Source organism: Setaria italica, chromosome II (genome assembly GCF_000263155.2).
Source record: "Setaria italica strain Yugu1 chromosome II, Setaria_italica_v2.0, whole genome shotgun sequence".
Classification (NCBI taxonomy): Eukaryota; Viridiplantae; Streptophyta; class Magnoliopsida; order Poales; family Poaceae; genus Setaria; species Setaria italica.
Genome location: NC_028451.1, coordinates 34154098 through 34170186, shown reverse-complemented (window position 1 = coordinate 34170186; position 16089 = coordinate 34154098). Strand labels below are relative to the sequence as shown.

Genomic DNA, 16089 nt, shown 5'->3' with positions numbered 1-16089 from the left:
CCCCCCCCCCCCCCCCCCCCCCCCCGCGTGGCGTTTTCTATTTGCTGGCCTGGCCTGGCCTGCCAGCCGCTGCCTGCGAACCCCCAGCTGGCCTCCCGTCACCCCCAGTCCCTACTCCACCGCGCGCCGATTAGTAGGGCGCGCGTATAATAATGGCCCCTGGCGGCTTGCGAGGCGCGCCCAGATCTGGAGCACAGTAGTTGTGCTCTGGCCCCAGATCCACATCCGCACCCCGGCTCGACTCCATCGATGTGCACGAGCTCATGGACGCATCGCACTACCCGCATCGATCGCGAGTGACCTGAAGCCTGCGCTTCAAGCTCAAGAACAAGCAACATCTTGAAGCTACATTACTCTACAAGCGCTCTTCAAGATCTGATCTGACTGAAACGAGCTAAAATGCAGATGCGGGGGCAAGCAACAAGTATGTAAATAACTGCCAAAGATGGGGAAGATGTGAAATAAATTAACGGGGGATTATACAAATGGAGAGGATCACAACACCACCGGGCCAACCGACCGACCAACCAATCTGTCCAACCCACAATCCTACACATATAGATGCCGGGAGTCCTACTGAATCGAATGCCGAATGGAATATGGAAGAGAGAACAAAAAAAATGGCGAAGGAAACAAAAAATCAACAGCTCAACACGGAGGATAACAATAAATTACAGCACGGGACGGGACGGTGGAGATCCCATCTCAGTAGAAGGCGGCGGCGGCGGCCACGGCGGCGGCGGCGACCCACTTGGCGGTGGGGGAGACGCCGGCGGCGGCGCTGGGGGGCGGGGTCACGTCGCTGCTGGGGCCCGGGGTGGGGGCCATGGGGGATGGCGCCGGCGGGGAGCTCATCGTGGGGGTGGGGGCCTCGGCCGTGGGCGCCGGGGCGGAGGCCTCGGGGGCGGGGGCCGGGGTGGTGGGCGCCGGGGCCGGGGGAGGCATGGCCGGGGCCGGGGCCGGGGGCGGAGTCATCGGCGCCGGGGTCGGAGGTGGGGTCGCCGGCGGGGGGGACGCCCTGGGCGCGGGCGTCGGGGTGGCGGCCGGGGCCTGGGCCGCCGCGGCGGCGAAGAGCATGGCCATGGCCAAGGCCGCGAGCTGGAAGCGCGCCATTGTAGATGAGAGCGAGCGAGAGAGGAGGCTCGAGCTTGTGAGAGTGAAGAGGAGGCGCTTCAGCTGGCGTGTGTGTACTGTAATGGTGTCCGGGATAGTAGAGGCGTGCAGCTTATAAAGAGGTGGAAGACGAGGTTACCACACGTGATTACAACTAGTACGAGGGGGGTTAGTGCTAATTTCCGTGCAGATCAGCCGTCGGATTGATATGTTACGGCTGGATGGCGCGTTTTGGCTAAAGCGTGAGGGTTCCGAATCTTCAATTCGAGCATGATAAAATCTGAAAATGATTTGGCTACATCCTCCTCTTATCTTTTTTTTTCTATTTTTTCGAAATCCTCCTCTTATTCTTGTTTCACGCGCAAATCGATATGGTCGGTTGTGAGCTGGCCGCTCACTGTATGTCTGCCTGTCTGTTGTCTGGTCGTACGTACCCAATTTTGGATTTTCATGAAGTTTGGAAAATGCGGCCATGTGAATTTTTCCTCCTTTGTAGCATCTACTTTGAACTCTAGAATGAGCGCCTATGATAACGACTACGGTTGAAATGGACTATTCAGATGTTAATTAGGACTCATTGGATATATATGATGATCAGCTCCATGTACCCAATTGGTCCCATTAATTTGGCACCACTGGAATTCCTTTTTCCAGTTTCAGTGAGAACTATTTGAATATTTTTTTCCTGCACAATACTTTCTTACAGAATATGCCCCTATATAATGGGTGAGAATTGTGCCGCCTTTCATGAATTTGAGAAAGAAAACTTTAATGCGGCGACACTAGCCGTTGATAATGTCGTTGGCGCGGCCACTTGTATACTCCAGCTAACGTTGGTTGCCTAGAATAATGCCTTTTGAAGGAGATGATTAGCTTGTTGAAACTAATCAATGAAGCCCATGTTCCGCCCCCATATTTTATACTCGGACTAATGGTAAACAGGTCACTACTAGTTTACTGAACTACCTCCAGAACGGTCGCAGCTTTACTGACAAAATGAGATATAAATCAAACTAGTATTATACTATATAAACATCTCTGTGAAAGTCCTCTTGCTTACTGATTGCTCGGTTGACAATTTCAAGAATATTCTCTTCTTCTTTTTTTTTTTGGTGGAAGGCGTGTTCTGCGTCAATGGCAGATAGGAATTTTGGTTTTCTTGTGACTTGATCCATAGACAAATCCAGTGATTTCCAGCCTAACCAGCAGATCAGATCCTTCCAAGGCTAAAGTTGCAGACACTCCTACACAATGGTCAACTTGATCGATGTAACATAACTCTAGTGACTTCCCACCTAACCAAACCCTTCCAAAACCCAGAGTTTTCACCACTTGGTGACGCTCAACTTGATCCGATCCTCAGGATAAATCCAGTAACATCTAACCTGCTCAAATGGGCAAAAGCCTAAAAGCTCCACAAGTCCACCAAGCACAAGCTATTAAATTCCTTGTAAAACCGTAGAACACATGGGCAGATTGGTACTTAGCACCTGCAAGATCGAAGAATTGTTTACGCTTAAACACTAGTCCAGTATATAGCTGCGAGACATGGACGTGCTTTTCTGCCGCGTTCTGGAATGATCGATCATGCGTGAGATGACCTCCCAACGTACCCAATTTCGGGACAGCGAGCTAGCGTTTCTCCATGCAATCCACAACATTTTTTCCCGGTGACCATCCATCCGCCCATCAGACCGGGCTGTGCCCAGGTTGGAAGATTCCGGCCAGCCGGCCAGTCAGCAATGGCGACACCGACGTACCAACCAGGCAGGCCGGACATGCCGCCCACCTCCCCCCGAGCGGGCGATCGAACGGCTCCGCCGCGGCGTCGAGTTCGCAACGTGACGACCACAAGTTCACTTGGAGACCGTACCGCAAGCCACCATGTATTTGTCCCCATGGGCTGTGCCGTCCACGACGGACGAAAAGTGTGGTACAGTTGGTATAGTCGTGGGGTGGTGATGAGAGGGGCAGGACAATCACGGAAAATCTTTGGATAACAGTGACGTGTCAAGTTCGGGTGATTACTGTTGAGCTGCATGCACCCATACTTAGGTATCTGCCTTACTTGCAGATTGTCCCAGGACTCAAACGTGGAAATAAGAGTCGGCTGCAAAGTTACGTCCTTAGTAAGATTCAAAATTGAGATTATCCTGTCCTCACAATGCTATTGAAACTACAGAGCCCATCATGGTGTCAAAACGACAATAAAGAAACGTGTGAGTACCCTACGGTTGATATATACTCCCTCCATCCAAAGTCATTCTAATTTTTTTGGAGAATTAAAGTATCTCAAATTTGACTAAATTTATACAATAAAGTAATAACATTCATTCATGATACCAAATAAGTACCATTAGTTTCTTCATTAAATATATTTTCATAGTATATCTATTCGGTGTCATGAACCTTTGTGGTTCTCTTTATAATTTTGGTCAAACATAAAATAATTTAACTTCAAGAAAGTTAGAATGACTTGTAATTTGGAACGGAGGGAGTAGCAAATTAAGAAGTGTAAATTCTTAGTTGGTATACATGAACTTCAATGCATTCTCTTTGGAGGCCGGTGGGGAGACCAGCTTCGCGTTGATTATTAAGTACCGGTAGTGGTTCATCAGTCACCCATGCCATGAATGATCAGGATTGTGCTAAACAAAGTGCAAACTTCCATTATCCGTGGGGTAAATGGTGGTTAGTACTAACGACCCAATCGCTTTCGCATATAGTAATATGCAAACCCATGATGGCAACCACAGCTTTGCAGAGCATTACTGCATTAGCATCAGTACTCCCCAAACAAGACAGCTAAGTACGCAGGTTCAGCTAAAGGCGTCCGCATAATTCCGTTCGCTTTCTAACTCGGAAGGTGGTTACTGGTTACCAGCCAATGATTAAGGGGGAGGATCCCATTCATTCATTTGGCTGTGGCCGGATCGGAGCTGTCCGCATTGGTGGCGTTCAGGTGAGACGGAGATTAACTCGTCACATGCCCGGTTCTGGTTCGGGTATCCGCCGGCCCGGCCCTGCCGATGGCCATGTTATCCTGTCATGTCGCCGCCGGCTGTTCTTTTGGCCGCACTGGACAACAAGGGTAACAGGTTGGTGCTCGCCTGGGAGCCCTGATGCCTGATGCTTGCCATCCTATCCTCCCCCGTTCTCACATGCAGATTTGATTGTTTCTTCTCCGCACCAACCGCCGTCGCCGTCAGCCGGACACGGGAGCCCGCCGCCGCGGCCGATACGCGATGAGCATGCATGCCACAGATTGCCACTGCCACGACAAGGCGCCAAGGCCGCTGGCACGATCAGGCAATGGTTTCAACACTCTGGGTACTGGCATGTTTATTCCAATCAGCTAGCCACTGTAATACGGAGGCTACTGGGGTATTTTCAGCTTCAGGCTGAACTTGGCTAAAAATTCAAGCGGCCTGTGTGGCCCCACCAGTGCAAGCAACCTACAACAACATGCGCAAACAGACGACAGCAAAAGGTTCTGGCATCCATTCATCAGCTTATTTGAGTAGAGGAAATCAAGCTCTCATTACGGTATAGATATGCCGAACATGGGAATGCCACGTTAACAAAACAAGCGCTTGTCAGCCACTTGCAGGTCGAACGGAAAATGAAAGAACATTTGTGAATACTAGTTACAAACGAGCCATGCTTCCCCCAACCAGAACTCCAGTGAATAAAAAAGGCTTTTCTTGCTTCTGTGTGCGGGGGATTATTCACCATGTGTTGTTATAAACAAGTCCTCCTTGACCATACCAATTGCAACCATAGCTCCTTCCAGTCAATTTTCGTAAAGATTGGTCCAACTTTATAGATCGAAGTTCGCTTTGCAGCGCAGTTGGTTAAGACTTATGAGCTTGGAAATGTAAGCCAATCTTCTTAACCAGCCAACCAAAGCTAGAATCAACATTATTCTCATGCTTCCTACAGAACGGCTTGCCTCCACCTTGCTAAGGCTTTGCCTTGAGCAGGATGGAAGAGTAGGGAGCAATCCTATACCGTGAACTTGTCAATGGCACTCCTTCTGGGATAATATCATTTGGTGATTCCAGGTTGGTATCCACCTGCAGAAAGGCAATGAGGCATTGTAAGCTAACCAAACTGAAAGGGAAACTCACAAATTGAGAGAGAAACAGCACTAAAGCTAACCAGACCAAGTAACGACTAGATCAAAATTTCAGTACACAATGCTATTACATTTTAACAGCAAATTACTCTGTATAAACATTTAGCAGGATCAGACAGAATCCATACCACGCGGCTCCAAGATTTATGGTGTGGTGGTGGGGGAATTACAGCATCCACAAAATACTCATGAGCATTGAATGCCAAATAAATATCTCCACCAGAATTGTGATCATGTATCCTGCACCAGAATCATGAACGACCAGTTAAATATCCAAAATTTGCAGTAAAAGGGGCATGAGGAAATACCATCCTATGGACAGAACGTAGCACTTATTTAAGTGCAATAAGATAACTTCCTTACGTGAACGCCAAAAATTTGCTTTCCTGGTTCTCCCAACAATCTTCATGCCAGGTGACATCATTCTACCAACAAGAAAAATATCAGTGCAATGGAAACATTTAAAAAATAAAATAAACCAAGAGTTGCATACTGTAAAAAAGATGGCTAATTTTATCATTCCTGATCATTCTGTCTCTAGTTTGCGAGCACCATGATATTATACTTGGATACATGGCAATACTTTTTTTGGCAAAGGGGAACTTATTAGCTTTACTGAAGCAGTCAATTGCAAGAATAACACACTAGCTTTGAACTTACTTTGCTGAGAAACCTGTCTCGTCTCAGTATTGGATGGTTATGACGAAACTTGATCATCTCTGAGAAAAACCTGAAATGGCCATCCTTTCTTTCTTCTAACTATATGAACATGGAGATTGGAGAGGACAAATTAGCATTTAAGGCTGTTGCATGCATCACTACATATTGCTAACAGAAAATTAACATAATTATGTAACCTGGCCCCACTGAAAATTATTAATGTGAGTATCATGTCCATAGCTATTATTGTTTCCATAACGTGTATGACCATATTCGTCTCCCATCAGCATCATTGGAGTGCCCTATTGTATATAATGTAACTCGTAAGTTGACACGATTCGGTTACACATAAAAAGTAACTATATGGTGAATCAATAATATAAAAACCTGAGAAATCATCAATGCGACATGGAAGTTCTTCATTTGCCTCGAACGAAGACTTAGCACATTCAAATCATCTGTTTCTCCTGTAACAGGACAAGAGCACAAACTTTAATACCCAATGTAGAATCAAGTGAAATAATTTTTTCCCCTCAAAATAAAAAAGGATAAACCTCCATGATCGTGCTTTGTTTGAAAAGGTATGTCATACTTGTATAATTTCTTGGCTTAATCTTGACACAGGAGCTTCAACGATATGAATAATCTTTTTAGTTCAGTTGATAAATTATGCAAACACTGATCCATCACAAATGAAGTTTCATTATTCTCCTGATCGCTTTATTCAGGCATTTAAAAAATGGCATTTAATTACTTTGAGCAACTTTACAATGCTATTCTTCATTGTGATGTCAAAAAAAAAACATCTCTCAAACTTTGACAATTCCAATGTACAGAACAATTTTTTATCAGTAGAGCATGTACCTTCAACGCCACAGTTCCAGCTATAGTTGTCATTGCACCCATCACGACCACTTTCTCCATTTGCATCATTGTGCTATATGATTTCATTCAAAAGAAAAGGCAAGTTAACATGCAAAACACATTGTACATAATAAATCGAGACCCCTGTGTTGTTTGCTATAGTTACCTTGGAGTTATATGAAACAAGGTCGCATAAAGTAAATCCATCATGAGCAATTATAAAGTTTACGCCATGGTAAGGCTTCCGATTGTTCACCTGTCAACCAAGACATCAAAGGACTTTATTTTACAAATTTTCACCTGTCGAAAAAAGAAACCAGTCCTGCTTTCCATGCCAAAAAACTTAGAACTCAACAACAAATGATAAAAAATTATCCATAAAGAAAAAATGAAATAACATGTGACAGCATGGACAACTGGCTTTACATTTCAAATGGCGTCTCAATAGTCACTATGGTACTTGTTATACAAATACTACTTTTAAACAACTGGATCTAGGCGAAATTAATATGATAACTCTAAACAAGGCAAAGTAGTTTCCATAAAGACACAAATTTGAGCCTATTTTTCTTGCAAGATATGTGATAGGTGTTGTTAACTGCTGCAGTCTAATGATGACACAAGATACATATAAGTAACTCTTGAATAATTTTGACCAAACTGCTCTTAACACAGAAAAGCATTGAGCAAAATCAAGGTCCCAAAGCAAGTAGCGCTTCAACGAAGGAATAACCAGGCAAGCAATGTTGTCAACAAAGGCTAAATAATAGGCCGGTAAAGAAATAGCACAACAGAACCTGGTAGAGATCCGCAGAACCAGAAACACGAGTTGCAAACACCCCCTTCATACCAGGATCTCCCTGCAAATGTTTAGTGATATTAGGTCAATGACCATTCCTTCATGATTGAGAAATAAGAGTTAAGAGAGAAATAGATGAATCAGAGATCAAAGTCTGCACATATTCCAACAGAGTGCAACGTACATTCAGGTCTAAATTTGTTGAAATCTACCGATGTGTAAAATAGTTAACTTTCTTGGTGCATATCCTTTTTTTCGAATAAAAAAGAAAAGAAAAAAAAGAAGGGATCCATCTAATACTTGGGTTATGGTCAAGCACAGTGCTTGAGAAACTAAATGCCAATTGCCAACTACTGAAGATGATCCTTTCGAGCTAAATAGCGCAAGCAGACTACTAGGCAGGACACTTGCATATAAATGTGAAGTGGAATTCAACAAATGAAGCATGAAACTGGAAAAGGACGCTCATAAGCAGAACATTAAGCCAGTCTGATACAGTTGTGCTCTTTTCAAAACTTTTTAATGATGTGGATCATGATTTTCTACTTTTCCAAAAGAAATGATTGGTGCATATGAATAGTCTGCAATAGACTCAGTAAACAGGATTCTAATTTGGTGATAATGCTGATCCAGAAATAAGGTAATTACCCTGACTGGGACACCCTGCTGTCCATTTTCCAAAAGTTTCTCAGACAGGCACTGTTTCAGTTACCATTTCAAAGCAAGGTGTATATCTCCCTAAGCTAACCCATACATTACTGAATGTTTGGGTGTTCATTATCCCAGAGATTAATTCATAGAAGCTGCATCATTTATTAGTGAATAAAAATATGTTGCAGCATTATTTAGATCAGCGGAGACTTCCGCACCACATTCAACAAATGTCTTCATTGTTTTCTCACCACTGACTGCTTCCAGCCTTCCACAATAGATTCAGTTTTCTGTTAAATATCACATGCCATGAAAAACATTTCTAGCTGGGATCAACTAAATGTAGGGATGCAAGTGGGTACTCAATAGTGTTTTCTGGGTCAGCTGATTAACTACAATGGCATGCCACCCTAGTTTATTTCTCCCCCCAAATTATTTACGCAGAATGTCATTCTAGTTCATTTTATCAACATTTTGGGTCGACCCAATCACCCAAAATATTTGTAACTTGCATCCCTAACTAAATGATAAAAATGGGCACCACTGGATATCAAGCAAAGCATCAGTACATCACCAAAAGGGCAATCCAATATTCCAATGTAATGGCTATAGGAAAACGTGTGAATTGCAATTTATGAGCCAAACAAACAATAAACTAGCATAAGAATCATCTCCATCAAAGCATCAGTAGAACACTTTGATATGCATATCATAGGATATACGTCTAAAGTCAAGCACATCTTAGTACCTTAATAAATCTTCGAATATCATCCCTGTATTGTCCGTTCCATTCAGCCCACCTACAGGACCAATGGCAAACAAATTGCAGCTCATCATTTCTTAGAACTATATGAGAAATAAGATAGAAAAGCCTATTTCTGAGTCCCAAATGAACAATATAGTGGCGACAATTCCATTTAACAAGGGACCACCGAAAACTCATTTGAAAGGAGTTTGGTTCCTAAGTAATTCAATAATGAGTAGTTCAGAACTACAGTGCTATCATCCATGGTAGAGAAGACATTACTCTTTTGCATTATGTTCATCGTAATGTTAAAGTAGTCTTAGTACTAAACAGTGGACAGAAGAAATGGCAAAATAAACACCCTCAAGTTCATTTGTTCTACTATATCTATAGTCATATGGTCAAATTAGTAGATTCAAAATAGATCAAATTACCTGTCCCAGTTAGGGAACCTCCCTACTAGATAAAGGCCACCACAGTCCCATGGTTCCGCAATGATCTTACACCTAGACAATATAGAGTCTTTGGCAATTTCCTTCAACCAAATAAGTAAACAATCAGATAAAATCATTAAAAACATCTGAAAGGTTTACAAATATGACTAAACCAACTGGGACGGAGAATGACAGGTCATATTTGGGTTGTTTTCACAAGTCAGGATCCATCATTAACAATTTTCTTCAACTGATGACAGGGATAATTAAAATGTTTCGATGTCATAAAATCTAGCCATCCATGCCTCATCCAACAATAGACATTGAAAATCTGCGTAAATGCGTTCAATATGAATTTACAAATAGATATTTTCCCAATAAACACTTAAAAACAATTAAAAAACAGGAAGTAAACAAGAAGCATAGTGCTACAAAGTATATACAAGTTAAGATGAATTTGATAATTGGTTTCTCGTAGTTACTACACCATAACCTATGGCCCACAGTTCAATGTAGGAACCTTTTATTACAATACAGTAGCATTTAATAATCGATTTCTTGTGTTAGCATCAAACATATTAACTTGATTTGTCTAGCTAAAAAAGGCACACAAAAAAAGCTAGACAAAGAAGAAGCCCATTACGGGCCTGATAATTGCCATTTAAAATTCGAAACTTCAGTCTACAACTATGGCAATAAGTACCTTAATGAGTGGAGGTGCATCAAGAGGACTGCCATCAGGTCCACGACAAAGAACACTTGCAAGGTCAAACCGAAATCCATCTATGTGATACTCTTTAACCCTTGAAGCAACAAAAACAATGATGTGAATCAGAAACAACACTAGAATGAAACTGTTATCAGGTAATATAGGCAACAAATCCATCTTACTGCAGCTACTAATGAAACTCATCATACACACGAGCTGCTGCATCAGCTATATCTTACCACAAGCCAAATGATTGCTAGTTATCAACTAACAAGAGCACACACTGTATCCTAGAATAAATTTGCATGGACCTCAGTGTGTATGAGATACAGCATCTTGGTTTGACCATATACATCTAAGAGTTAAGCTCCAGATAGATATTTGTATACACGTGATAGTGGGGGCAGACAAGTAAATACAGTAGTAATCAAAGCAACAAGCCACCAATTAATACTATGAGCAAATATGTGATCAAGTATTCAAGTGAACCTGACAAAGTATGAATGATATTATACACAGGTGTCAAAGAAAAATCATAGCTGTAAGTTGTGCCATACCAATGTCTCAAACTGTCGAGTACAAGCTCCTTGACAACAGGATGGTTGCAGTTTAGTGTATTCCCTGGATCAAACCGGACAATTTATAAAGAGCAAACACAAGCCCTGCTAGTTGTAAGATTCAGAGCAAATCTCCAGAATAGCAAAATATGGCCACCTAGAACTAGAGTACTAGGCCAACACGACATTTAAGCAGGCTTTAACAAATGTTCAACAAGGCTTGCCCTACAGGTTGCAGCTCTCAAATCAATGTAAGGCTGTAAATCTATGTCTTCTTCACCCTTCTATCAGTTAACATAGAACCGCATTAAGCATTTAATTGCCAAGTACAGTCTGCCGGCAGTGTGAAACATGGAATATGCATCAAACCACAGTGTATCATTCAAAGTCCTTTGCCAAATTAGTTGCCCACAGGTACTGTTTAATCACTAGAGACACTTGAATAAACACAATAACAAGATGAATGCAAAAGATATGCAATAAGGAACAATAATAAAACCACCCTAAATCCAAGGAAAAGGACACAAATGCAACTTGACAGGTTTTACTCTAATATTAAAGTATCAGGCTGCATCCAAAAAGAATGACACATAGTGCAATGCACATCTCAGTTCAGAAACAGAAGTTTAGGACCATGGTTTTACCGCAACCCGAGAAGTTCAGCAGCTCAGCATTGTTGTTTAGATCTAACATGTAATACACCTGCAAGAACAATGGTTTGTTTTTTATATCAATTCGTCCAAAAACTAATAACGGAGAAGTTCTCTCTACGGGCCGACAACTTAAAAGACAGAACGTGTAGCAACAAAAAAAGAGGAACTCTACAATCACCTTGTTATCAATGCCACGGAAAGAAGTCATGTAAGGGTTAGCATCATCAGCTTCATTTGTATGGTTGTAAACAACGTCCAGAATAACCTATTGAAAGATGGTTATACAACTAAATATTTTGGTCCAGGGTGTTAAAAACAATGCCAAAGAAAAAGATTTGCCATGTATAAAGGATGTCAATACCTCAATTCCAGCATTGTGTAATGCTTTGACCATCTGCTTGAGCTCTTTGCAAGCAGCCACAGGTCCACCACCAGCACTAGCATAACGACTCATGGGTGCGAAAAAGTTAATTGTAGAGTAGCCCCATGTATTTACCTTCCAAATGAAAAAGACGGTATCACTCCACTGATGAATGCGAAGGGCATTATGCGTCAAAAAGGTTTATCAAAATTTTACCATGTGGTCCCTTGGGTTAGGGAACCTCTTGAACTCGAGCTCATCAAACTCAAAAACAGGGAGTAGTTCCACTGCATTAACGCCAAGTTCCAGCAAATGAGGAATCTACGAAATCAGAACTATTTCATGTATAAGTCATTAAGAAATCAGCATGTAAACTGGAAGGTAGCCTGCGTTCATTATCAGGTACCTAAAACTAAATCAGCAGAGATAATAATCTGTGATAATAGACTGGGGGAAGCTAAAGACCAAAAGAATTTATGTTGCTACAAGTGATGGAATAGGTAACCTTACTTTGTCAATGACACCTAGGTAACTTCCACGAACAGCTGGACCAATCCTGCTTGACTCGTCCGCGGTGAAAGCGCGGACATTCATTTCATATATAACAAGATCTGTCTAGATTAAGGAACCAAAGATGTGGTGAGAATTACATGTTAAGGGTATTTGTGCACTACGCTAAATGATATTAATACCTCAGGTAAATTAGGAAGCTTATAATCGTCACCCCAGTCAAAAGGAGAGCTATCAAAATCATATGTTCCGAACAGCTGACTTGGCTTCTCTTCTTCAACCCCAAAGTACTTTCGACCAGAAACTAATTTTGCATAAGGGTCCAGAAGAATAACTCTGTCATCAAACCTATGACCTTGTTGCCAGCCTTGAGGACCATTAATGCGATACCCATAAAGAACACCAGAAGCAGGCAAACCCTGAAATTAAAAAAGACACGGAAGGCTTCTTTAAGTTTGACAGACAAAGAAAAAAAAACTATAACCGTAGTACACTACATAAAAGCAAAATGGATGAAGATTTAAGAATAGAGTATGCACATGAGGGGAAATGTGTGAATGTGCGAGTAGCATTGCGGTAGATTCTCCAGTGCGGAGGCTACCAACCAGGTCTCGAACCCTGGGTTTTGCATAAAAAAGATCTCTCGCTCAGTAATGGCTTTCAGCATTATACAAAATCTTTCTCGGCCATCGTAGACTCATAGTGGGTCTTCTCCTACGTGGAATGCCTCAGGCGAGGTCTTCCCCAGGGGTTGAGGTTTTTCTTTTTTGAGGGAAAATGTTAAAGTCAGCACCAAAACAGATCAAAGCAAAATAGCTTGTTTTATGCGCCAGTACTCAACAGTTATTTTTGTCAACAGGGATGAAAAAGCTCATAACACAAGGCTAGCATTTCAGAAATATTGGGAAATTCCATCAGGTATGGTACCTCCCAAATGCAGCTGATCATTATAAAATGGAACAGTCATTTGAAGAATATATAATCATAAGACAATATAAATCAGAAAAAATATTACAATTCTTGTTGTATGAATGTCAGTCCACAATAAGTTGTCGACAGAAAAGAATAATGTGCTTATCTCTAAAGCTAACAATAATATCAGAACTAAAGAAAACTACCTCCACCGACACATGCCATATATCTCCAGTTTTGTTCTTTTGGAGATCTAAAGCAAACTCGACAACTTGCACATCATCTTGGGTGCCTCTAAAAAAGATTACAGAAAGTCAGAAATTTACATATTGAGTATGCCATACTACTTTGAAAAGAGCAAGAAACCAAGGCTACAGGTACAGTGCTTTTCAGCAAGTGATTTGAACCAAGCTCCAACCTCATGATCCAGATCATTACAGGAAATAAATATTAGGAATCATGAGTTATATCATTCCTTGTGCACCCTACCTGTTAATAGCTCGTCAGTTTTGGCTTTTATTTGGTCTGTTGGTATTCTTTTTGTCTGAGGAACAGTGGGGATGAGGGTATTCACTAAAGCATTTTACGTTTGAGTGTAACGCATCCCGAGACACAAAATAGCATGTAGTAAGTTGTGCAGACAATTTTCCCAGAGCCTAAACATGAGTAGCCATGGACTGTCTGACCAAAGTTTTTACACAAAGTACAAAAGTCCCAAAGAAAGCAGCTATGATAACAAATGACAAATACAGTAGTAGTGCTAATCAAAATTGGAATGGCGAATTCCAAGGCAGCCAGGAAACAATACAGGTTCATGTATGAGGGGAGAGGGGAGACAAAAGAAGTTCAGTAAACTTTTTTTTAAGAAGTTCAGTAAACTAGAGAATGGTTAGGTCGAATGACATGAAAAGAACATCACAAGTTCACAGCACAGTTTTGGGGGAGAAAATGTACCTCTCAGGAAGTTTCAGACAAAGGGTGACAGAAGAAGCATGCTGTGAGAATATCGCAAAATTCAGCCCAACTTCAACTTGCGACACTCCTAGAGGGAAAGCTTTGCCGGAAGAATATTTCAAGGGCACTTCACTGTCAGATGATATGTGTCCCATTTCCTGTTGTTACAAAATGGATAAACATTATCCCCAAAATAATACATGGCAAACAATGCATACTAAGCACGGAAGCAAAATTCAATTCCAGAACAGCAAAATATGGCAGGATACAGCTTTATAATTACAAAGTATGTTTGCAATTGCATATAACAAAGTTTAACTTGAATGATACCAACCCATCACATTAAAATGGCCACGATTATATCAAGCAACACAGTAATATCGAGCGGTGGCTGATACCAACCCGTCACATGAAAATGGCCACGATTATATCAAGCAACACAGTACTATCGAGCGGTGGCTTCTATGAATAGTGCAGCGTGGTGTAATTAGATACCTTGATCACACTTCTCCCCACCTTCCGACTCTGGGCTTTCGCTGCCGTACTCCGCGCGACGTCAGGTCGCTGCACCTGCGCCACCACGAAATTCCCTAGGACCAGTCAATACACAAATCAGCGTGCAACGAACAATACCAAAATCGAGGAACCTGCCTTGCCAAAATACCACCCTCCTCCACACGGTGGCGCAATCCCGAGCTTAGTCGCCGCCAAACTGCACAGGCCCAACACAAGCTCAGCGTTCAGGTCGACCTGACCCGCGCCACAAATCGAGAGAATGCAGCACGAAATCAACATCCAGAAAATGGGGTGATCGAGACCGAACGACAGAACCACTCACCGATTGCTGAGCGCGTGGTGGCGGTGCGGCCGCGGCAGCGCGCTGCTCCGAGTGGCTGGGGCGGCGGCGACGGAGCGCAGCTGGGTGCGATTTGTACCGACGGAATCCATCCAAGCGTGGGGGATTGGGGGGCAAGGAGAGGGAGCGAGCGCGGGTAGGGGAATGGTGCCAGTTATAGGGGTGGCGGCCCCTAGGCTCGCGGCTGTCGAGGAGACCGGACTACCGGAGGGAGTGGGCAGTGGGGGGAGCGGCTGGGAGGAGACGGTGGCGGTGATCTCACCTTGGGGAGCGCGCGCGGACAGGGCGAGCGGGGGGTGAGCCGTGAGCGGAGTCTGGGGGACACGTGGTTGTGCATGCGCGGGGTTGGAGGCTTGGAGCGAGCCGGGTGGATAGCGAAGTGGACGGAGGACCTTTCTCTCCTGGCCCGATCATGAGTTTCTCGCCTACTCTTTTGCTCTTTCTCGCTCTAGATTTTTCTTTCCATTTTGGATTTTTGCCAATACCTACCGTTTGTAATCAACCTGTATGCCAATATCTGTATTGATTACAACCTTGTGGAATCCTTTACAGTATGCCAATATCTGTATTGATTACAAACGGTAGATGTCCTTTGTTGTCTCATCGGCAATAACTCTGGGACGGTGGGACCCATATGTGACTGCAAATAGCGGCAGGTCCTCAAGTAGTAGTTACCAGTAGGACGTAAATCCTGTAAATGCCTCTAAATTGTGGAATTCTGTTTAAATATGTTTCTTTGCAATCATGATAATTTGGGTTGATTTCTGTTTACTCATGATTGGCGAGTGTTTGTTTACTTTCTTCAATATGGGCCTTGTTTAGTTGGGGAATTTGGGAGGTGCCAAATTACTGTTACAGCACTGTAGCACACTGTAGCGTTTCGTTTGTATTTGTGAATTATTGTCCAAATATTGACTAATTAGGCTCAAAAGATTCGTCTCGCAAAGTACAACAAAACTGTGCAATTAGTTTTTAATTTCATCTACATTTAGTACTCCATGCATGTACCACAAGTTCGATGTGATGGGGAATCTTCTTTTTGCATAGTGTCAAAGTTGGGAGTTGGGAGTAACTAAACATGGCCATGGTATGTTTGATGTTTCTGTTGCTTCGCAGGCAGCTGGTAAGTGCTAACTCAAGTGCTTTATTCCTGACTGCTGCAGCACAAAACTG

At 42.7% G+C, this 16089-nt stretch overlaps 1 protein-coding gene and 1 pseudogene across 2 annotated transcripts; one reads left to right on the top strand and one right to left on the bottom strand.

The window, feature by feature from the left end:
* The first annotated feature begins 388 nt into the window (after positions 1-388).
* LOC101785993 lies at positions 389-1221 on the top strand (annotated as a pseudogene).
* Positions 1222-4592: 3371 nt separating this feature from the next.
* Positions 4593-15264, bottom strand: LOC101785182 (isoamylase 3, chloroplastic). Of its 2 annotated transcripts, XM_004957017.4 has the most exons (24): positions 14899-15260; positions 14712-14772; positions 14556-14630; positions 14061-14218; positions 13313-13400; positions 12377-12613; positions 12195-12299; positions 11901-12005; positions 11685-11819; positions 11502-11588; positions 11315-11372; positions 10671-10734; positions 10108-10207; positions 9405-9505; positions 8974-9025; positions 7573-7635; positions 6942-7031; positions 6776-6848; positions 6299-6378; positions 6109-6213; positions 5912-6010; positions 5615-5676; positions 5380-5491; positions 4593-5189 (listed from the first exon to the last, which is right to left on the bottom strand). In XM_004957017.4, the coding sequence occupies exons 1-24, from the start codon at positions 15006-15008 to the stop codon at positions 5076-5078; spliced, it is 2334 nt and encodes a 777-aa protein (XP_004957074.1). In that variant the 5' UTR covers positions 15009-15260; the 3' UTR covers positions 4593-5075. The 2 variants fall into 2 exon arrangements, 1 of the variants encoding a protein (XP_004957074.1); XR_002676469.1 differs by lacking the exon at positions 4593-5189 and having other exon boundaries at positions 5411-5491; positions 5912-6006; positions 14899-15264.
* Between the last annotated feature and the right edge of the window lie 825 nt (positions 15265-16089).

Bases quoted from the DNA above. Each gene is read 5' to 3' on its own strand.
- LOC101785182 (XM_004957017.4), bottom strand. From the start codon at position 15,008: ATGGATTCCGTCGGTACAAATCGCACCCAGCTGCGCTCCGTCGCCGCC. The intron at 10,735-11,314 runs GTAAAACCATGG...GGTTTGATCCAG, and splicing joins GCTGAACTTCTCGGGTTGCG to GGAATACACTAAACTGCAAC. The intron at 9,506-10,107 runs GTACTTATTGCC...ATTTGGTTGAAG, and splicing joins ATGCACCTCCACTCATTAAG to GAAATTGCCAAAGACTCTAT.